Consider the following 23,714-nt stretch of genomic DNA (forward strand, 5'->3'; position numbering starts at 1 on the left):
AAATCTTATACATGTGCAAGCCAGTCCTAACCTAGCTTGTAAAAGCAGGTAGTTTGTCTATTTGACTTTATGAGATTCCTAGGAACAAAGATGAGTATCTTCTCTCATCACTTGTCACCAGCCTCAAGTCCAGACTTCCTCCTTAGAAAAATTGCAAGTCCATCTTCTGGCAAAGAGGCATTGCTAAATTACTGCTGTTTGTCTTTTTTATCTCTCCTTAATAACTGGACACGTTGAGGTGAATGGCTGTGAACTTGGGATTTGCTGTAGTTGGCAGCTTAACAGCACTGAGGAGGTTGCTGATTGTATCTTGATCTCCTGGCAGGACAGACCAAGGGGGAGAGGTACAAGGCAAAAGGGAGTCAGGACATCCTAGGGGCTGGGTGGGCGTGGCCGGCTTTGTCAGCTGGTCCCAGATTTGGAATATTGAAGGCACAGGGTTTTTCTTTGCTGAGATAGCCTTGCCCTCCTATTGCCTGAGTCAGAAGATTTGAGAGGAGGCTGTGTCTGGCCTATGTGAGAATGTGTCCCAAAGCCACCTAGGGCTAGAACCCCTAGGCAACCTGAGAAGACCATTCCTTCACTAGAAACCCACCCTGTTCATCCAGGCTCTTCCTCTTCAGGCTTCTGTGTTCCTTCACGGTTGGCTAGGGGAGAAGAACAGCTGTGATTTCTTCATTCCCTGCTGCTTTTGCTTCATGGACTTTATCACTTGTTGCAATGATAGCTGTTGCTGGTCTGCCCAGGGGTTAAACTTGAGTCTTGGGTGTGTGTTTCATTGTACAGCATAACTCATTTCCTCCTTGTATTACTTTCCACTCTGTCCTTGGCACTGAGCTGTTGGCAGACTTGGCATGCCACCATCATTTTGCCTTTTATATTTAGAACTCTAAATAAGGATTAGCTAATGTGATATTTTGAATCCAGCATACTGACTTAGGACGTAGGTAAAATACACAATAGAGAAAGCTTTAAAAGCTTAGCACTTTTTTTTTGTGGGGGTGGGTAGGTCATGGGGCTTGAACTCAGCCTGGGCACTGCCCTGAGCTCTTCAGCTCAAGGCTACCGCTCTACCCTTGAGCCAAGCCCCGCTTCCCATTTTCTAGAGGTTAATTGGAGATAAGAGTCTCAGGTTCTTTTGTGCCCAGGCTGGCTTTGAATCTTGATCCTTAGGTCTCAGTCTCCTGAGTAGCTATGATTACAGGCGTGAGCCACTACACCCGGCATTAGCACTTTTTTTTTTTTTGGCAGTAAAAAAAAAATTGGACTTTTAGAATTTTAATCATGGGCACATTTTTCTTTCCTCAATGTCTGTGGCCAGCTGTTTTTAGGACTTAGAAGAGGCTTTGCAGAATGTCATTCTAGAATTCTTCTCAGACTTGAAAAAATATTTCTTATCTCCCCTTACACAAGTATCTAGGCTATTTGTAGCTTGAATACACATTAGGAAGAATTGCTACTGTGAACCATTATAGCCTGAAGTGTTTTTTCCTAACTAGTTTGAGCTGTATGTTTTTATGAATGGAGGCTTATGCCAATTGCTTGCTGGCTTCATACACTAAAATCAAGATGCCTGAGCAGAGGACTGGTGGCTCATACCCATAATCCTAACTCTTAACTCAAGACTCAGAGACCTGAGGATTGCAGTTTGAAGCCTGCCTAAGCAGGAAAGTCTGTGAGGCTCTGCAATTAAAAAAAGCCAGCAGTTTAACTGTAGCTCAAGTGGTAGAGAGCCAGCCTTGAGCAAAATAAGGAACAGTACCCAGGTCATGAGCTCAAGTCCAAGACTGGCAAAAACAAACTGGATATGTCTAGCCATTAGCCACACATGGCTGTTGAACACTGGACATATGTCAAGAGCACCCAAAGAACTAGCTTTTCACTGAATCCTGGCAGTGCATTTAAACAGTCTCATGGCGAGGAGCTGCCCGACAGGACAACTTGATCCTCACTCATCACTTTCCCTACCACCGTCCCACTTCTACTGATTCCCAGAGTCTCCGTTCCAAGAACAAGCGACATGTTGGTCTCATCTCCAGACCTTGGCAAATGCCATAGCCCCTGCCTGGAGTACCAGGTCTGACCCTCCACCTGGCCCATCCGTGCGCACATCCACCTGCATGTCCTCCAGGGGTCTGTTCACGTGGCAATCACTGCAGAGCCTCCATAGGGTGCAGCTGCATTCTGGGACAGATGGGTGTCCTGAGGGGTATGTCATCCCTACGTGGATCAGGAGAAGTGTGAGGGTGGTAGGGAAAGCGATGAGTGAGGACTTGGAAGGCAGGGGAGGTAAGGTGTCAAGGGTGCTAAGAATCCCTGAGCACATCCCCAAGGCAGCAGGGAAGCCGGCCGCAACCAGGCTTTCTGTACTAAAGGAGCAGAGGACTGACATTCCTGGTCACAGGGGCTGGCCAAGTGGTACGGGCATGTGATCTCCTCGTGCCAGTGCTAAATCCATCAGAAACTCTCACCTGCCCATAACATGTTGTTTAGGGTAAGACCAGTCCAGGACCAAGTTATCCTCATCATGAGGCTGTTTAAATAGCAAGCCAACTTTCTTTGTTTCTCCCAAAATTGAGTGTGGGCATTTGAAAAAAAAAAATGCACATGAGGCTGGGAGTTTGGCCTAGTGGTAAGGGTGCTTGCCTAGCATGTACGAAGACCCAGGTTCAATTCCTCTGTGTACCATGTACATAGAAAAAAGCCAGAAATGGTGCTGAGGCTCAAGTGGTAGAGCTCTAGCTTTGAGAAAATCCAAGGACAGTGCTCAGGCCCTGGCAAAACAACAACAACAAAAAACGCACATGAGAACTAAGATATTCTGTAAGAGTTCTCATTGTTTAATTTGTGCTGAAGATTTAAATAAGGGAATCAGTTTTAGTTATGTTTTAGCTTGACTTTTTTATTTTGGAAAGGTTGAGCAATTTAAAAAAGCCAAGTACCAACCCTTGTTGTTGCTGTTACAGGGTTTGGCGTGCTAGCTGTTGAATGTGAGTACTGGGGAGAAAGTGAGGGAGTCTCCTAGCAGTTCTCAGTAGGGAGTTTGAGAGCAGTGCCAGGCAGAGCAAATGAAGACTGAGCAGTGTTGGCATGGAAAGGGCAGACTTGGTTGTGGGTGGGCTTCACAGTAGTGGCCACAATTAATTGTTCTAACTCATCCAGGTGCCTTTGTTTCCTGATTTCTTTTATGTCACGACTTGCCAGATATCTGTCAGGAGAAATTCACTGAGTAGTCTATGGGTGAGTGATCTATTTACTCCCTCTGAGTGAATATTTACCTTGTTGCAATCATTATATATCCTACCATAAAGCACCCATCCTATTAGATTGAATTATGCCTAGTGGAGGGCCTAGAAAGCTGTAACTACCTTACCTGGATATTAGTAAGTTTGTGGCAGTGATATACCGGTCCTGTTGGGTCCTGAAAGGACTTCTGTCATGGAGAATGGCAAAGGGAAGGAAAGCATTGCGGGATCTATGGATCTCTTTACAAAGTATTTTGAGGGAATTGTCTGTCTGTCTGTCTGTCTGTCTGTCTCTCTCTCTCTCTCCCTCTCCCTCTCTCCCTCTCTCCCTCTCTCTCTCTCTCTCTCTCTCTCTCTCTCTCTCTCTCTCTCTCTCTCTCTCTATATATATATATATATATATATACATATATATATCACTCTTTTTAAACAGATTTCTGAAAAGTTACATCCAGTTATCTACAGGAAAAATTAAGTGAGAAGAAAGCAAAACATAGAAGAGCACATGTCATTTATTTTTGTGTTCTAAGAAAAAATATGGGGGCTGGGAGTTTAGCCTAGTGGTAAGAGTGCTTGCCTCGCATGCACGAAGATCAGGGTTTGATTTCTCAGCACTCCACATACATAGAAAAAGCCAGAAGTGGTGCTGTGGCTCAAGTGGTAGAGTGCTAGCCTTGAGAAAGCCCAAGGACAATGCTCAGGCCCTGAGCTCAAGCCACAAGACTGGCAAAAAAAAAAAAAAAGAAAAATATGTTTATATAAGAAACATAAGAAAAATAAAAAGAGAACAATAAAGTCAGTTATGTGATGAGGGAGGGGGACTCAGGGGAAGGATTGTGTTTTGGCTTTGTGGAACATGTTACTATTTGACATTCAAAAAATTAAGCCAGGGCCTGGAGTTTGGCCTAGTGGTGGAGTGCTTGCCTAGCATGCATGAAGACCTGGGTTTGACTCCTTGGTACCACATACATAGAAAAAGCTGGAAGTGGTGCTGTGGCTCAAGTGGTACCGCTCTAACCTTGAGGAAAGCCCAAGGACAATGTTCAGGCCCTGAGTTCAAGCCCCATGATTGGCAAAAAAAAAAAAAAATTAAGCCAGCACTAGTGGCTAATGCCTCTAACCTGAGTCACTCACGAGGCTGAGATCTGAGGGTCACAGTCTGTGAGACTATTATTTCCAGTTAACAATTAATTTCTCATTAACAATTAAGGTGTGGCTCAAGTGATAGAGTACTAGCCTTGAGTGAAAAAGCCAATCAAGAATGTTAGGCCCTGAGTTCAAGACCCAGTATGCACAAAAATAATGATGATAATAATAAAAATAATAATTTAAATAAATGAAGACAAGAAGATGGACTCTAAACCTAAAGGGAGTGAACAAGCCAAATTCTACCTCAAATGAATCCCATTACCACAGTGAAGAGGGAGAAGAAGAAAGAATACAAGGAATCAAGGGATTTAGTTTACATGCTTAGTCTTAAGAAGTTCAGGTGCCAAGCGAGATGTACAATTACAAAGAAACCCTGGACTATTTTGTGTGGTGCTACTAGCAAAGCAATTGGGAGATGCTTTTCTCTGTGTGTGTGTGGGGGGGGTGTCGGTCATGGGACCTGAACTTTGGGCCTGGGCACTGTCCCTGAGCTCTTCTACTCAAGGCTATCACCCTACCCATTGAGCCACAGCTCAAGGATTAATTGGTGATTAACTGGTGGTTAATTGGAAATAAGAGTCTCATGGACTTTAGTGCCCAGGCTGGCTTTGAACCTTGATCCTCAGTCTCCGCCCCTTAAGTAGCTAGGATTATAGATGTGAGTCACAGGCGTATGTTTCATCATTAAATAAACATAGTTTGTTCAGGGAAACCACAATTGAGTAAGATGCTATCTTCAGATGTAAAATGGAAAAGCAGGAAGAGAACCTGACCAGTTCCCTCTGACGGTTACCTTGGCCAAATGTGACTTCAGAGAATCTGATATATTTTCACCCTCAAAATCAACAGATTTTAAAAAATGAGACAAAATGTAAGAAACCCTTTGGTGAGCTTCACCAATGGGCAGCTACAGGCTGTGTAGTTTCTTTCTAACACTGTGTTGGGGAGATGGTACAAGGGCATGCTGGCAGAGTGAGGAGTGGATATCCAAGCACTTGGGAAGTCACCACAGCTGCCTGCCCTGGCAGTGCCAGGTACTTACTCCGTAGAGGACAGAAGAGGATGTAGCATTCTCTGTCTTGGAGATGATTAGAATATTGGGCACCTCTACCCACTTTCTAAACAGCTAAGAGTTAAAACCTAAGTTTGGGAGCTGGCCTGTATAAATGGGGGGCAAGGAGGGAGAAGGGGGAGGCTTATCAGCAGCTGACCAGGTAGGGAGACAGGCCAGGAAACCACAGATAATGAATAATCAATCACTAAACACGCACATAATCACAAAACTAACTTGATGAAACAGTGGATATGAAATTACCAAGCCAGAAAACATTTGATCAGGATTTTCTTATATGTTGGGGGGAGGACTAGAATTTTTAGCCTCTCCCTAATCTTTTCTTCTCCAGATATCAATGTAGTTATATAATGTAGAAAATCTACTTACATAGAGTACTGGCATAAACAGAGTTTCATAAAGCAGTGCCAATGGAAGTGTCACACGTGCATGTATAATATGTTCAGCTCTAGGTTCTCCAGTTTACGACACATCGTTGATAAACAACCCAAGACTATTTTTGTCTGGCTGGTATAGAGTGTCTCTTATTGGCAGGAGATACACCATATATTGTGGCAGAGGTGTCAGATGGAGAGACACATTCTCTTTCTGAAAAACATAACACTTTTTCTTTCAGAAAAAAAAATAAAATCCCACATGCGTTCATTATGCAAAGATTCTGACAAGGAGATGCTTTTGTTTGCATTGTATTTTTAGTTGGAGAGGCTGAGCTTTACCATGTGCTTCAGAAGATGAGCAGAAAGTTGTAATGGATACACCACAGGTGGCTTGGCCCTGAGCAGCTGCTGGAGTAAAATATTTAATGTCTCTCTTACTACTAGGGTGACATTTTCCTGTGGCCTCAGCATGGGGGTTACGAGCTGGGCATTCCCCTTCCTATCAATGATTCAACAAATGAAGGTAAATTTGAGCTCTATTGTGGGCTGTAGTAACATCTCAGCTGGTCTAAAGTGTCACTGTTGGTGATGTGGTTCCATATTTATTGTGCCTTCCTTTGAACCAAGCTCCATTCTATGAGCTTTGAGTATATTGAGTCATTTGCTCCTCCTAGCAACCACAACAGAGGGGGTGTGGAATCACACACCTGTAATCCCAGCACTCAGGAGGCAGAGTCAAGATCGTGAGTTCAAGGTCAGTGAGGGTTATATAGCAAGATTCTGTTATACAAACCAATAACCATAAAAGCAGGCACTATTATTTTATTCTTTTGTACAGGTGGTAAACTGAGCCACTCACTGCACTGTTACTTAATTAGTCTGAGGAGTTAGAATGGACCTGCTGGAGAAACTGTTGGGCTGGTAAAATGATGTTAGTAATTGGAGATTTTAGTCTTTGTCCTATTTCAGCTTTATGCAATCCACCTACTCTCTCTTGGCCTCAGTCTTCAAGTGGAGTTGGTGGTGATATTTCCTTCACTTTGGGGAAAGTTAAATGTGCTAAATTGGAACAATATTTAAACTGAAATGAATTTTAAAACAAGAAAGCAGTAGGGAGCTGTTGGGTCATGCCTGTGATCCTAGCCTCTCAGGAGGCTGGAATCTGAGGAACAAGGTTTGAAGCGAGCCTGGGCAGTAACGTCCATGAGATTCTATCTCCAATTAACCAGCAAAAAGTCTAGACTAGAGTTGTGGCTCCCGTGGTAGCATGAGTGCCTTCTACAAATGAAAAAAGCCAAATGAGAGTATAAAGCCATGGGTTCAAACCCTAGAACAGCTCTCGCTTCCCCTGCAAATGTACCATACAGGACAGCCCTCACAAAAGATTACCTTTTGGGGTAACATTTGCATTAAATATTAAGTATTTTTTTAAGGTAAGTCATTTTATTTTACATACAAAAAAGATGCAAACTGAGTCCCTTCCTCCCCAAATTGGGGAAGAGGTATACTTGAAGATCACATTTGTGTTTTCCACGGTGCCCTAGGAAAAGGGCTACTCTGAGATAACGTATCAAGACCCATTTCCTATTTTCTCCAAAGGCAGCTACTTCCTCTGCGGATGTTTTTTTTTTTTTTTTTTTTTTTAATTCCAATAGTCTACAAATCTCTTTCTTGGAGGAACCATTTCAAATACACTTGAAATTGACATTCATTTTTAAAATACAAGTTTCATTTTCACAGCTGAGAATGACCAGTGCCAGGGTTTAGGAAACATTACACATCTTAAGGGGGGAAAAAAGGATTAAAAAAAAAGACATTTAACAGTAGATACATCACACGATTAAAATTAATTTCTACAGCTGATTTATACATTATCTAGTTTAAAAAATTTTCAGTCAACATTCCAACATCTTTTCAAGAGTGTAATGGGCAAAGATGAAAGAAACAGACAAATAATAATATAATAAATTAGACCACGTAAGATAGTCAATGGGAACTGCTGAATCACCATTGTTTTCCACTGGGGAGTTACATTTTTGGTTTTATATTTATCTTTTCTGCTGTTATTCTCTCTGCTTGACAGAGGGCATCATTCCCAGAGCCAGCTTGCTCAGTCACTTGGTTTACCTCTGCAAATACTTAGAAACACCTGGTTCCATCTGCCTGGCTGTCTTGGTGTAATTCACACAAATGAGTACACATACATGCACTCATGTACCACCCTCCCCCCACATCATAAATATGTTTATCCCCAAAGAAATGGCTCATCCTTCCCAAGACAATGTATTAAATGTTTTTTTTTTTTTTTTTTTTTTTTTTTGCCAGTCCTGGGCTTGAGCTCAGGGCCTGAGCACTGTCCTTGGATTTTCTCAAGGCTAGAGCTCTACCACTTGAGCCTCAGCACCACTTCCGGCTTTTTTCTATGTATGTGGTACCGAGGAATCGAACCCAGGTCTTCATGCATGCTAGGCAAGCACTTTAACCACTAGGCCAAACTCCCGGTCCAGTATTAAATGTTTTTTGATGTTTTGGACTCTTCTTCCTCCTCCCCCTCTTCCTCCTCCTCCTCCTTCTCCTTCATGTCCTTTTGAGTCAATGAAACATAAAATTGGGTTTGCACAATACTGGAGTCCTCGGGTGGGCCTATGGCTTGCACAAAGTCTGTCTGTGGTCCCTTTGGAGCCTGTGTCTCCCTTGAACACAGGTGTTACTCGTGATCTGGTGTTCATGGATTTGCCTGTGTGATGCTACTAGTTAGATTGCTTGGAGTGAGGAAAATTTCAAACCTAAACAAAAGCAGAACTACCAGTGCAATGATACCCCCCACCCACTTTCATGACCAAGGCTGAGATTGTTTCTGTCATTTACCTTCTCCCTCCCCCTAAGCAAACTCAGCCAGTGCAGCTTTCTGTTTAATCTGGTTTTGAAATTTTGCTTGGTTCGTTCATGCATACCATGATGCAATCACAGAAAATTCCTTGCTGAGCCTTCTAAGGAAAGTTGAAAAATCTGATGGGAGTGGTTACCTTATTAGCTGTATCTTTTCTCTCTGTGTGTCTTTGTTAGGTTGTTTTATTTTAAATTACAATAAATGAAAGTTAAACTCTGTAAAATTAAATTGAAATTTATTATTCATTTTTTGAGATAGGGTCTTGGCTATGGGAGCCCAGGCTGGCCTCAAACTCACCATCTTCCTTCCTCCAAGTGCTAGAATTACAAATGAGTGACACCACATCCAGCTTGTTTTCACTGAGTTGGTATTCTTTGTTTGTTTTTTGTTTTGATTTTGGGTGGTTTTTTTTGGGGGGGGGGTTGGTTTTGTTTTGTTTTTTTTTTTTTTTTGCCAGTCCTGGGTTTGAGCTCAGGGCCTGAGCACTGTCCTTGGACTTTCTCAAGGCTAGAGCTCTACCACGGCAGCCACAGCATCACTTCTGGCTTTTTTTCTATGTATGTGGGACCTAGCAATCGAACCTGGGTTTTCTGCATGCTAGGCAAGCACTCTACCACTAGGCCAAACTCCCGGCCCCTTTGTTGTTTTGTTTGTTTGTTTACTCTGAAATCTAACTGTGGAGGCAAGATGTGGAGGGAGAAAGATTCAGGGCTTAGATTCAATGCATAAAACTTAGTGGCTTAGATTCTCCTGCCTCCATGGACTCTGAGAGCTGGGGTACAACACTGAATTCTGAACTCAGTTCTTTATTTGGTGTTCCCTTATTAATACCATTAAAAAACAACAACAACAACAACAACAACAAAAACCTTTCTGTATGTCAGACAGACTTCTGGGTAGCAAAGATATTGAAGAAAAACAAAAAATGTCTGCTTGTCAGTAACATTGTATAGCTCCAGTTCTTTAATTGCATGAGAAGTCCTTTACAAACTGAAGTGCAATAGAAAGGTCACTGTTTATTGTTTTTATTTGCGGATTCCATTTTTCACTTGGAAGCTTTGGTTCTCAAGTATTCTAGACTTAGAATCACACAGAGTAGACTTTTATTGAGGCAACAGGGAAGGGAATGCTATGCATTTTGTGATGTCTCTATGTCTTACTTCATTTGTAATAAAATGTATTATTACCAAATTCTCACTCACTGGGTATATGAGTCCCAGCTACTGTGAGCGTCGCTCAGAGCTTTACATGTGAAGAAGCTCCCAAAGCCAGGAGCGTGGCCTAGTAGAAAAGTTCTCGCCTAGCATGCACAAAGCCCTGGGTTTGATTCCTCAGTACCACGTACATAGAAAAAGCCAAAAGTGGCATTGTGGCTGATTAGTAGAGCACTACTACTTGAAAGCTCAGGACAATGTCCAGACCCCTGGACTGACAGACGAAGAAGGAGGAGGAGGAGGAGGAGGAGGAGGAAGGAAGAAGAAGGAAGAAGCTCCTCCCTGGGGGTGAATATAAGAGGCATTTTGGCCATCTTTAAAGTAAAGGAAAAGAGGCTTAGTTAGGACATTTTGTCGTAAGTCCTGGGAACAGTTAAACAGGAGAGTTGGGATTTTTAGCACCTGCATCTATCTGTCTTCACCATATCTTGATTTTAAGAGGGTGTGATCATTAGCCTTTGGCATTTACTCTCTCTAAGAGATGAAAACGGCCACCATGTTTGAGGGCCAATGACAAGGCCATCCAGTGTGCTGCTAAGGATCTGGGAAAGCAATGAAGACATCTTTGTGTCTGTGAAGGACTCTACGTGTGGCCAGTGGGTCACCTTTTTCAGGAGTGAAACTGTAGGAAATTCCATAATGGAACACAACAGAAATGATTGAATAGTAACAGCCTGTAATCACAAGTTGAAAAAGCTCATTGATGGCCACAAGTCGCTGATTCTGATTTCATAATGTGTTGAATTATAATGACATTTGATCTAGGCAGCAGAATTACTGATCATCTATATTTCAGGTGTCTCAAGCATTTGGGGCATGTAATAGAGTAATCTACACATGCACCATTGCCATCTTGTTTACTGAGTGCAGAGGTTAGACTTGGAAGAAGCAAGCTGTACATTCACCAGGGATGGATCTCTAAGATGCTGGAGGAAAGGGCAGGCATAGACTCTGAACAGGGTGGGGCAAATGCCCAGATTGAGCACAAAGACTGTCTCACTAGACAAGCTTAAGGGAGAAAACCTTGATAGTGGCCAAATGCCAGTCTTGGCTCTTGAATGTGGCTTGACTGTGCCAAGAGAAGACCATGTGTCACAACTCTGAAATATTTTCAAACATGAGGGTATATGAGTTTAGGTCATAATATTTTTGGAGTATTGTGTGTATGTGTGTGTGTGTGTATGTGACTTTTCTGTTTAAGTGAAGGCTTTGTGCCTTGACTTTCAGATCTCAGCCTTCTGAATAGCTAGATTATAGGTGTGAGCCATCTTCAAATGTCCCTGTGACATTTGAAGGCCTTTTCAGTTATGATTCTCAAGTTTGTTGCTGGCTTGGGTGTACTAGTTTGAAGATTATTCAGTTCCTTTGATGATTGTCCATTCTTACACTAATTTCATTTCCTTCCTTTCTTTATGAAAACAGCCTTGGGAAATCAAGGGGATTAGCATGTTGAAATAGCAAGTTCAAGCCAGTTCCTGAGGTTTTGCTCAGGAAGATAGTCCTGGTAGACAGTAGTTGACTTAACTGGAAGGAGAATTCTCTAGACAATTTTGCCAGAGCTTATTTCCTTCCCAGACCTACCAGGACAATGAGAGTGAGCTGTTTCCTACATACAAGTCTGTATTTCCTGACAACTCAGATTTCTTTGCCTAACTTTTACATTATTATTACATTATTGCAAGAGTTAACTTAGCATTAGTAATTATAAGGTAAAAGTTATAAATAAGATGATAACAGCGAGGTTAAAGAAGTATTTTTCCTTTGTCATTTGGGATTGTCTGCATCCAAGAAAGTAATTTTCATTTGGCAAGGGATAAGAGTTGAAGTCTATGAAAAGAGAAAATAATACTCACCAGACGCTATGTGGAAAATGAACTGTAGAACTTGTAGATGGAGATGGGAGGGGAAAACTGGGAGAGACAAAGGGAAGAGGTTACATTGTCCAAAAAGAAATGTACTCTTTACCTGACTTGTGTAACTGTAGCTTCTCTGTATATAATCTTTTTTTGAGTATTGTCTTTATAATAAACATTAAAAAAATAAAGAAAATAGAAAATACAGAAGAGCAAAAATATTAAAATATATTTGGTTGGCTGTTCTACATTTTACTTCGCCTCAAGGGTTTTTTTGTTGTCGTTTCGTTTTGTTTTTTTGCCAGTCCTGGGCCTTGAACTCGGGGCCTGAATACTGGCCTTGGGCTTTCTCAAGGCTAGAGCTCTACCACTGCAGCCATAGCACCATTTCCGACTTTTTTCTATATATGTGGTACTGAGGAATCAAACCTGGGTCTTCATGCATACTAGACAAGCACTCTTATCACTAGGCCAAACTCCCAGCCTCACCTCAAGGTTTAAAGAGCATATATTCTCTCTGTATTATACATGCCTTTGTCTGGAAGTGAGAGAAGGATAGGTTCAGCTCACTCAAACCCAAGTCCTGGCAACAGTGTTCAGCTGCTTTCTGAAGTATGCACAGAGATCTTAAAGGAAAAGCAAATGGTGATAGGAGGAAATAACAGAAGAAAGTTCTGGAATGAATCAGCACCTTTTCTATGACTATGTGTTGAAGGTGGAGTTTTAAATTTATTTTATGAGCACCTTCTCAAAGCCCTCAAATATTTCAATTTTTCCATAAATGTTTTCATAAATGTTGGATGGTTTTAGGGATAAATGTTTTCTTTAAAAATACAAATCAGAATCCATGTTTGTATAAGGCCTGAATTAGGCTTTAGTATTTGAGAGGCCTTTGAGCAGCCAGACAGTTCTTATGCTATTAAATAGCCCTTTCTTTTTTCAGGTTATTTACTTCAAATAACTCATATAACTTGCTAAGCTGAAAAAATAAAACAAAACCATACAAAAACATGAACAAAAACAATATCAAAGCTTTTCCTATTTCCTTTTGTGTACACAGTCACGGGGCCAGATAAAATTTGAATTTGCAGACAGGACAACACATTTGCAGTTCCTAACTATAACACTGTGTATTTGTAGAAATTTGGTAAATTTAAAAGCTCTGAAAACTTAAATGTACATGCAGGGTGAGCTACCAAGAGCAGCAATGAACAAAATACCCCAAACTAAATGTTTACAACACTAGAGATGCAATGCATCCTAGCTCTAGAGGCTGGAAGTCTTGGATCAGATTGTTCAGAGGGCCACAGTGCTTCTGGAGCTTCCTGAGGTAGTCCAGTTCCACGCTTTACTCCTGCTCTCCTTTGTATCTGTCTTTGTGTTTAAATCCCCCACATGGGTGGGGAACCTTTTTTCTGCCAATGGCCATTTGGATATTTATAACCTTGGTGGGTCACACAAAAGCAGCAGTGCAGGCTGATGGCCAAGAGTGGCTGACAAGAACCATATGTGTCTGTCTGGTCATGAATAAAAGGAAGGACCTTATATGGCCCCTGGGCTGGACATTCCCCACCCCTGCCTGCCAGTCAGTTGTTGGATTAGGTTCCACCAATGACTTCATATGACCCAACGACATCTGTAACAATCTATGTCCTTTTCTTTTCTTCTTCCTGTCTCTTCCTCCCTCCCTCCTTCCCTCTCTCTTTCCCTCCCTTTTTTCCTCCTTCCCTCCCCTCCCTCTTTTCCTTCCTTTTGCATATGCATGTGCACATCTGTGCATGTATGTGTGTGTGTACATGTGTATGCACGTGTGCCAGTACTGGGGCTTGAAATGAAGACATGGCACTGTCCCTTAGCTTTTTGTTGCAAGACTAGTGCTCTACCACTTGACCCACAGCTCCACTTGCAGCCTTTTGATGATTAGTTAGCTAGGATTAAAAACATTAGCCACTGTTACCCACCTTATATCCTTCTTTATACTTCTATTTCCTTATGGAGGTTCCACAGGGGAAACCCCTTGAGAGGGGAAATGTGAAGGTGTTAGGATTTCTGAGCACTGATTTTAGCTCCATTGTGAGGTTTAACTATATGTCTTCCTAGCTATAAATTGAGTCAATTATATTTTCTCCAGCCTACCTCACAGTGATGTTATTAGGTATAATTAAGGCAACAAGTGATTAAGAGGATGAACTTTGGATAAGGAATTTTATTCTTGGTACCACGATTATGTCCTTGGGCAAGAACTTAAAACCTCTCATAATGTCAGTGTCCTCATCTGTAGAAGAGGATGATAATAATCTGACCCTGGCCAAATAAAATAAGATAAGGCATGTCTAATGCTTAGTACAGAGCCCCATTCATAAGCATGTACTCAATCCTCTGAAAGTGCTCTCCACAGAACCATTTAGAGCTACAGAGGCTCTGAATTATAAGCATTACCAAAAATCCTTCCATGTGTCAGACACTTTAACACAATCTTTTGCTCAAAGTTTGAAATCCTCAACAGGCAGATCTTCCAACTTCCTGTTATTTCCATGGGGCATATAGAGAAATATTATCCATGAGTTTTGCAGTCTGATCTGGTCCAAAACTTGAGGGCTTGAATCTTACTGTCTCCAAAAACTTTGTAATCTAAACAGGTTTAAAGTCGGCAGGGCAGACAGTGACATAAATAATTGATATGGCCCTTATCCCTTAGACTTTTGGAATCTGGACTTGGGGAAGATATTAAGTTTTAGATAGAAAGAGAAGTAGGGTTTTGTGGAACAGTTGGAGACATTCTGGGATCCCTGGGTAAGTCTAAGAAAGGTATCAGGTGGGTGCTCTGCTCATATCTGATGCACCAAGCACCATGAAATGTATTTATGTTTGTATTTTCCATTGAATCTGGATCATTAAAGAGGGGCTGGGTGGGACCATTACAGAAGTGCTAACAAACTTTTTAAGTCATCTGTGTCACTGGCATCTGAGAGACCAGTGGATTTATAGTGAAAGTGAGCAGCTTGGGGAATTTCATAGACTATCTACCAGCAAAGGCTCTGGGTGGAGAAGGCAGTACAGGCCTCATGAAATGAGATCATTTGAATGCACAGGAAAAGTATAATTTGCATCTCTCCTACCCTGTCATGCAAAGCATCCGTACCCTGTACTCTGAGGTCACCTCTGGATGAAGCCTGTCTTTGTTTTAGTAGTCATTTGTAAAGGACTATCAAGAAAGCTTAGACAATCATTATCCAGATACTCTGCTACAATTTTCTCCCCCACATTGAACGGTATTATAACAGATCAAATGGGATTTAAAGGCAAATAGAACTGGTCAAAAATACCTAGTTTTTCCAAGCTAACAAGACGTGAATATTCCCTTCCTTTTAGATGTGTTAGAAGGAGCTCTTGAACTGGGCCTCACATACAAGCAACTGCTCCCAGGTGTAGGGAGTGTATGGGCTTGAGGGTCTACTAAAGCTTTGAGCCCATTTAATACATGACTGGATGGACAGGTAACATTTCTCCTTGGCTGACTGTGCCTTTCTGCTTGAGTGGATAATTGAAATGGCCCTTGGTAGAAATAAGGTTCCCCACTTGTGGAAGATAAGGACTGGAGGGGCATTATCAACAGCAGATTATTTTAAAAAGCAAAGCAAAGGATTAAGAATCTTCTCTTAGTGCAATGCTCTTTTTAAAAATGTGTGTTTGGGGCCAAAAGCTCAGGCTACTGCTCACTTAGCATATATGAAGCCCTGAGTTCAATTCTGTGGTACCACATTCACGGAAAAAGCTGGACATGGCACTGTGGCTCAGGTGGAGTGCTAGCCTTGAGCAAAAAGTGTCCAAGGACAGTGCCCAGGCCCTGAATTCAAGCCCCAGGACTACCAGGAAAAAAGAGAGAGAGAGAGAGAGAGAGAGAGAGAGAGAGAGAGAGAGAGAGAGAGAGAGAGAGAGAGAGAGAGAGTGTATGTATATGTATGTATATCCAGTGGTACTGAGGACTGATCTCATACCCTACTACTTCAATACACTTCTAGCCCCTTGTTTTACTTACAAACCTGCAGCCACAGGGTGCAATTTTTATTTCTACCTTCCCTCCATTCAGTATTAGAGACATTTCTAATGTTTTTGCTGCTGTCTTGTGTGTGTGTGTGTGTGTGTGTGTCTGACAGAGAGAGAGAGAGAGAGAGAGAGAGAGAGAGAGAGAGAGAGAGAGAGAGAGAGAGAGAGAGAGAGAGAGAGAGAATCCATTCATCTTTACCAGATTCAGCATTAAATGCCACTACTGAATATGGTTACTATGGAAAAAATAGTGTCATGTTTTCATTGCTCATTAATAACAGCAATCTTTTTTCTTTTTCTTCCTTTTCTTTCTGCTGGTAGTAGGGCTTGAATTTAGGGCTCTTTATTAGTTGTTTTGTTCAAGGCCTATATTTTACTACTTAAACCACCTCTCAACTTCTGGCTTTTTACTGATTAGTTTGAGACAAGTCTCTTGGATTTGTCTGCTTGGGCTGGCTTTGAACCAAGATCCTCAGAAATTAACCTCCTGAATAGCAAGGATTATAGGCGTGAGCCATGAGTACCCAGCAAGAGTAATCTTTTCTATGCATGTGTGCCTCTTACTTATTTACCACATCTGTTTTTGTTATTCATTTTTTGAAACAAGCTGTTTATATTGGATCTGGACAAAAGTTATAAACTCTTTGGAGATGGAAAGTTTTAAAGCTGATGCTTAGTTCTGGAAAACTGTGTCAATTCTTACATCTTTCTGTAGTGTAATCTTTACATAAATAGCTTGATGACTCTTCTAACATTAAGTCAACTCCATAACCTTATTTCGCCCTAGTGGTTTTACTTCCTTATATCTGTCAGTAACACATTTTAAGACCTAATGGCAGTGGCAGTAGTATTGGAGTAAATATGGAACCATTATCCCTAATCAGTAAGGATGAAGCTTGAATGGAAAAAAATAACAATAATTTTTCGCCTGGTAACTTTTGTTATTTATTATAAAAGTCCATAATGGATTAAGGCTGAGTCTTCAAAATAAACATTTAGGGAGTTTTGGCATTATTATCCTCTGGGAACAGTTCTTGTCTTTTGTGTGCTTCTTTTCTCTTAGTTTTCCAGACAAAGAAATGATAGCCCCACCCTGTCTTGATGTTAAGCACATCAAGCTACCCCCACCCTACTTCCACCCTACTCCCTCTTGCTGAGGCTGGCTTTCTACCCTGAGTATTATTGCTGGTTGTGACTCAGGCAGATAAGAGGAAAATGGAGCCACATGATTTTGCAGATGATAAACTGTGGCCAGGAGCTGCTTGGTAACTTCTGAGTACCCTCCTGCCCTGCAGTCACCATCCCATTTTCTGCCCTCCACCAGTTCCTCACTGTGTTGACCACATTCTCCCCCTGGTAGTTCCTTCAGTGTTATCCCCAGTATCTGAAATGAAAGGTGTCAAGGCAACATGAGTTAGGGGAGATTATCCCAGCCAGCCTCCTGTACTCTTTGCCTTGTACCCCTGGGCTAGGACCTTGGTCCGTCCATTGTATATCTCTTCCTTCAAGTCTATATTCTAGCCATATTCTCATTCTTGAAAATCCTTCCCACCACACTCCCCCCTCCCCCCGCCCCCGCCACTGACTCTCTCATCACCTCTGTGACTCTCATGTCACTCGGCTCAAAAGTACCTAGGAGCTGGACATGATGGTCTCAAATCCTAATGTGGGGAGGTGGAGAGTGAGAGGATCATATTTAAAACCAGCACAAGCAAAAAGTTGGCAAAACCTCATTTCAGCCAATAAGCCAAAGTATACTGGCATGTACCTGTAATCCGTAAATTATAGATAGAGGAGGATTATGGTTCAGTACTGGCCCTGGGCACAATCCTGACTCTATTTGAAAAATAACTATTTTTTTTTAAAGGCTTGGGATGTGGTGTAAGTAGCAGAGCATCCGCTTAGTAAAGTACAAGGCCCTGAGGTTCTGAATTCAAACATTGAAAAACAAACAAATTGAAGAAGAAAAAAAATCTAGGGAATCATGATCAATTTATGCAATATTCATTTAAAAGCCTCTTATCTTTTAAAACTCACTGGTATAGGATAGATCTGCCTATAGACTATATAAAGTTTGATTTATTTGACTAAAGTTTTCTATTTATTTTCTTAGGTTTTCCTTTTTCTTCTTTCTTTTCTTTTTTTTTGGGGGGGGGCATCATGTGGCTTGAACTTGGCCTGGGCACTGTCCCTGAGCTCTTCAGCTCAAGGCAACCAAACTAGCCTTGAACTAAGCCCCACTTTCCATTTTCTAGACTCTCGTGGACTTGAGTGACTGGGCTGGCTTTGAACCTTGATCCTCAGATCTCAGCCTTCTGAGTAACTAGGATTACAAGCGTGAGCCACCATACCAGCTCTCTTAGGTTTTTCTTATGTTGAAGAAGGTGCTATAGTTTGGAGCTGGATTGCCCTCTGTCATTATTGGGATGTAGTAAACCTCTAGGAAACCGAGTCTGATAGAACAAAGTTAGATCACATGGCTGGCATGCCCTGAGTGGACACTGGGACCCTGATCTCTTCTTATCTCTCTTTCACTTCCTGGCCACCATGAGATAAACATGCTTCCTCTGCGATGTGCTCCCAGCCGTGATGTATGGGCTTAGATAAACAAGACAAGCAACTTGGGGTTGGAGCCTCCAAACTCTGAGCCAAAGCAAACCTTTCCTCTTCTACAGAGGATTGTCACAGGTAGCTTTTCACAGTGATGGAATGCTGACTGTCCTAGTTGGGGTATGGAATGAAGGAATCAGTTGATATCTGGAGTATGTGTGGGTAGGGGGTAGGATCTAAGTCCACCATGGCAGAACTCTCTGGATGCCATCTGTGAGGTATTAAGTCTGCTTAGGCTGGGCTTTGTTCCCCTAGAGCTTGTGGTCTAGAGGGAGAGGCAAGTGGTAAACAATAAAGCAAGTGTGTATTCTTGTGACTCGTGCAAGTGTCTGGAAGGAAACGAGATGTTAGTGGTCCGTAGGCCAGTCTTACAGATGTCCATTCAATGCCACTAGTGGAAGGAGACTTTAATATTGAGGGGGGGGTTGGGAGATAGACAGTTCATCAGAGTAATGGAAGAAAGCTTCAAAGGGACAATATCCACAAAGCCTTTAATGCAGAGCCTGGTATGCAGTTAGCACTAAATAATGTGAGCCACTATCAGTTACAATACCGAGTGCACAGCTGGGTGATGCTTGTGTAAATAGAGTAAGGCTGCACAGCTCTCCTCAAGCAACCTGAGGTATTTGTGTAAATATTTTCCCAATATAAATATAACTCAGAGTATCCTTGTGCAGAACCACTTTATGCAGTGGTAGATACACAAATCAATTCTAGATAGGAAGAGTAGGTGCTGACAGGAAGATAGGAAGGCCAGGGAGTGTGCCCTGAAAGTCATTATTAATTCTTGACCATCTAAGGGTGTACTTAAATTGTGTTACAGAAACAAAGGTTCAGCCTATTGGCATTATCAAGAATCAGATCTGGATCTCCGCCCCCTCTGATTTTTGCTCAAGGTTCACCTTCTACCACTTGAGCCACACCTCCATTTTCTACTTCTTGCTGGCTCATTGGAGATAAGAGTCTCCTGGATTCTTCTGCCCATGCTAGTTTTAAACCGAAATCCTCAGATTTCAGCTTCCTGGGTAGTGAAGATTATTATAAGAGTGAACCATTTAGCGCTAGGTCTAGGAACCATATCTCTTAATGCAGAAGTTTTCCAACCCTGTCAGAAATCCATAGTAGAAATTTAACTCCATGAACACCCATAATGCAAATAAATGTGACTATATCAGTGTCATAAAGCCCTTTTACCAGACAGTACTTTCTCTGTGTGAACCATAGTTCAATATTTTTAGTCTTTTTCCGTTGAGCTTTTTTGCTAGGCAAGTGCTCATAGTTCACACCAGTAATCCTAGTTTTTCAGGAGGCTGCGATCTGAGGATCACAAATCTGTCAGACTTATCTCCAATTAACTGAGGGGAGGGAGGGAGGGAAAACAGAAAACCAACCGAAGTTAGCCAGGAAAAAAAAAAAAAGAAAGAAAAAGAGAAAAGCTGGGTATCAGTGGTTCACACCTGTAATACTAACAACTCAGGAGCCTGAGATCTGAGGATGGTGGTTCAAAGCCAGCCTGGGCACTAAAGTCTATAAGGCTCTTACCTCCAATTAATGACCAAAACAACAACAACAACAAAAATAAACAAAACAAAAAAAAACTGAAGTGGATTTGTGGCTCACATGGCAAAGCATTAGGCTTGAGCTGAAGAGCTCAGGGGCAGCGCAAGGCCCAAAGTTCAAGTCTCATGAAGTGTAGGTCAAGTGATAGAACTCCAGCTTTGAATGAAGAAGCCAAGTGAGAATGTGAGGCCCTGAGTTCAAGCTCCAGTACACACACACACACACACACACACACACACACACACACACACACACTTTAAAATGTTTGCCAGTGTACATTTAAATTCTTACTTAAGCATTTGACCAATTACAAATGCTTGAAATGTTTTGTATTTGTTTATATGTTGATCTTTGGAGTTCTTCAGAAATATTTACATGTATGTAAGATGATGTGCTGTGAAAGGGATGTCATAACAGAATGTAGACAAGAGACAGCCTCAAACTGGACAAGAATCATAACTCAATGAGGTCTCCCTTCATTTACAACTAGGTGGCTGCCCTTTGCCAGCAGAATGAGCACAGAGAGAGACTCAGAAACAACATTCGATGAGGATTCTCAGCCGAATGATGAAGTAGTTCCTTACAGCGACGATGAAACTGAAGATGAACTTGAGGAGCAGGGGCCTGACCTTGAACTACAGCAGAATCAGATCAACAGAGAAGCAGAGGAAAACCGGGAGACATTCAGAAAAGGTAAGGGCAAGAAGGGCTGAAGATAACATACCACATCTTCGATGTTCACACGGAAGGTGATGCAAACTCCTGCCACGTGACTGGTCCAGTGTGCATGGTCCACAAGTGCTCTTCCAAGAGCCCAGCATCCTTGGTTTGGCAGGGATGGCAGATTATATCTGACATCTGACGAGTTATGTGGAGAAATAGAAAACCTTGGGGGGGGGTGTGTTTTAAAACTGGGGTTTGATTTTGTTGTTGTTGTTTTTGAGGTGTTTTGTTGTTGTTGTTGTTGTTTGGGGTTTTTTTTTTTTGCCAGTTCTGGGTCTTAAACTCGGGACCTAGGCACTATCTTGAGCTTTTTCAAGGCTAATGCTCTACCAGTTGAGCCACAGCACCACTTCCACCTTTTTCTGTGTATGAGGAATCAAACCCAGGGCTTTGTGCATGCTGAGCAAGCACTCTACCACGAAGCCACACTCCCAGCCTCTTGCTTAGCAGTTTTGCCACACTTCCACTTCCAGCTTGTTACTGGTTAATTGGAGATAAGAATCTTCATAGATTCTCCTGGCCAGGCTGGCTTCAAACTATGGTCCTCAGATCTCAGCCTCCTATGAGGCTAGGATTAGAGGATTACAGGGCTGAGCTCCGTGTATATTTTTTCAATAGTTGTATATGAAAAAAATTGCCGGTTATGGGGCCGGGAGTTTGGCCTAGTGGTTAAAGTGCTTGCCTAGCATGCATGAAAACCCGGGTTCAATTCCTCGGTACCACATACATAGAAAAAAGCTGGAAGTGGTGCTAAGGCTCAAGTGGTAGAGATCTATCCTTGAGAAAGTCCAAGGACAGTGCTCAAGCCCTGAGCTCAAGCCCAGGACTGGCAAAAAAAAAAAAAAAAATTGCCGGTTAGTGCACCCAGGAATTTAAAGAACATACATATTAATCAGAATTTAGATGTAAGTTATCATTAAATTATTGGCATACGTTATATAAAGAACCACCTGCGCACATACATACGTTTATAGCCAATGTGGACTCATCATGAAGAAATTATACCTGTATGTTGGATTGTAATGTGTGTGCTCAAATGCCCACAAGTGAATGAACGCTTACCTCACACAATCCCTACTGCAGCCTCAAATAAATGTGGAAATCATTCAGTGTTACATTTCTAAATCTCTCTATCTCTTTTTTTTTTCCAGTCCTGGGCTTGAGCTCAGGGCCTGAGCCCTGTCCTTGGACTTTCTCAAGGCTAGAGCTCTACCACTTGAGTCTCAGCACCACTTCCAGCTTTTTTCTGTGTATGTGGTACCGAAGAATTGAACCCGGGTCTTCATCCATGCTAGGCAAGCACTCTACCACTAGGTCAAACTCCTGGCCCCTAAATTTATCTCTTGTCTCTTTGTCTACTAGAGCCAGGGTGCCATTCAGTGAGAGCCTCCCAAAGACCTCTCAAAAGCACTGGACTATGTGTTTTGGGGGAATCAGAACATTGTTTTGAACATCTTAGCACTTTAAACATATTCCCTTTTTAAAAAAATACTGGGGCTTGAACTCAAGGGCTGGGTGCTGTCCCTTAGCTTTTCATTCCAAGGCTAGTACCCTATCACTTGAGCTATACCTTAATGTCTGATATTATGGTAGCCAACTTTAGGTAAGAGGCTCACAGCCTTTCCTGCCTGGCTGGTTTTGAACTGAGATCCTCAGATCTCAGCCTCCCGAGTAGCTAGGATTATAGGCAGGTGTGAGCCACTAGCACCCAGCTTAACATATTTTTTCTAAAGGCTGTGTGACTTTTTGGAGGGCTCTGTAGGCTCCCTATTTTTTGTTTAGTCATTTGTGAATAGAAAACAGCATTGGTTCTCTAACAGGAATTGTTTTTTTAGTGAATCTCTGTTTATCATGAGGATCCATTCTGCCTCAGCTCCTGCCTCCTGACTAAATCCAGCCAGGATCTTTTAATGTGAAAGGACATTTTAAGCTCTGTGGGCCTTGCACTCCTCAGTGCATGCGCTCAATTCTGATGTTGCATGAAAGTGGCCTTGGACTATAGGTCACTTAGGACAACAGAGCATGGCTTACTTCCACCATCATGCCTTTTCCTGTGGCTTTTCCTATGCTTCTCCTTTCCTGGCACAAAAATGTGGCCTCTTGTGGCTCGTCTGAAGAAGCTGGGATTTGTTCCAGTTTGCAGGTTAAATTCTTTACTCCATGATGGCTCAGATTCCAGGTCTATCTGGAAATCTTCCTTTTCCATTGACTGCCACCAGCTCTATGGCCTAGGCTGGGTTAGAATAATCCCTGGTTTCTCCTAAATCTCTCCCTTTTTGTTTCAGTTATTTTTCAAGTAAGGTCTCTTTTTGCCAAGGACTGGTGTCAATTTGCTGTTCTCCTATCTTAAACCTCCAGGGTGGCATGGCAGGTGCATGCGACCACACCTGGTTTATTGATACAGAATCTTTTTTACTTTTTGCTCATGATAGCCTCTCAGTATCTGCCTCCCAAGTAGCATATATTACTGGCATGTGTACTCTTAGAAGTTTTCTATAATCCTCCTTTTCTCTTTGACATTTTCTGCCCCTATGTTGTTACTTCTCATTGAGCCTTTTTTTTTGCAGAATTTTCATTTTCTAAAATTGTATTAAGTAGTTTACAAAGAAGTTAAAATTCCATAAATCAGGTTATGAGTATAATACATCTTAATCAATGTCACCTTTCTTCTTGTATCATTGAGCCTTTTTTGTTTTCTGGACAATTATTTTCTGTAGGAAAACTAGTAAGCCGGAAAATGATTCTAAAATGATTCTAGTGGTTCTTCTTCCTATTCTGATCAGACCAGCCTTCTGCAGTCCCTCTGTATGGCAGGAGTTTTACTACTGCCTCAGTGACAGAGGTCTGAGGGTTCTCCTAAAGAGACCACCACTACTCACAAATGTGACTTCTGGGTATTATTTATATGAGATCTGTGTCCCAATACAGAAAGCACTGAAGTCATGATCACTGAGTGAAATTATGAGGGTATCAT

At 41.9% G+C, this 23,714-nt stretch overlaps 1 protein-coding gene across 2 annotated transcripts in view; it reads left to right on the top strand.

The window, feature by feature from the left end:
• Atp8b1 (ATPase phospholipid transporting 8B1) overlaps positions 1-23,714 on the top strand; it is a 96,004-nt gene that overhangs the window by 16,599 nt on the left and 55,691 nt on the right. The window contains exon 2 of one of the 2 annotated variants that reach the window (XM_090353033.1): positions 20,508-20,710. In XM_090353033.1, the coding sequence (XP_090209159.1) occupies positions 20,530-20,710 (181 nt within the window). In that variant the 5' untranslated portion in view covers positions 20,508-20,529. Of the gene's footprint in view, positions 1-20,507; positions 20,711-23,714 lie in introns of those variants that run through there. The other variant, XM_090353034.1, reaches the window with a different exon arrangement.

Source organism: Megascapheus bottae, chromosome 19 (genome assembly GCF_031878675.1).
Source record: "Megascapheus bottae isolate mThoBot1 chromosome 19, mThoBot2.hap1, whole genome shotgun sequence".
Classification (NCBI taxonomy): domain Eukaryota; kingdom Metazoa; phylum Chordata; class Mammalia; order Rodentia; family Geomyidae; genus Megascapheus; species Megascapheus bottae.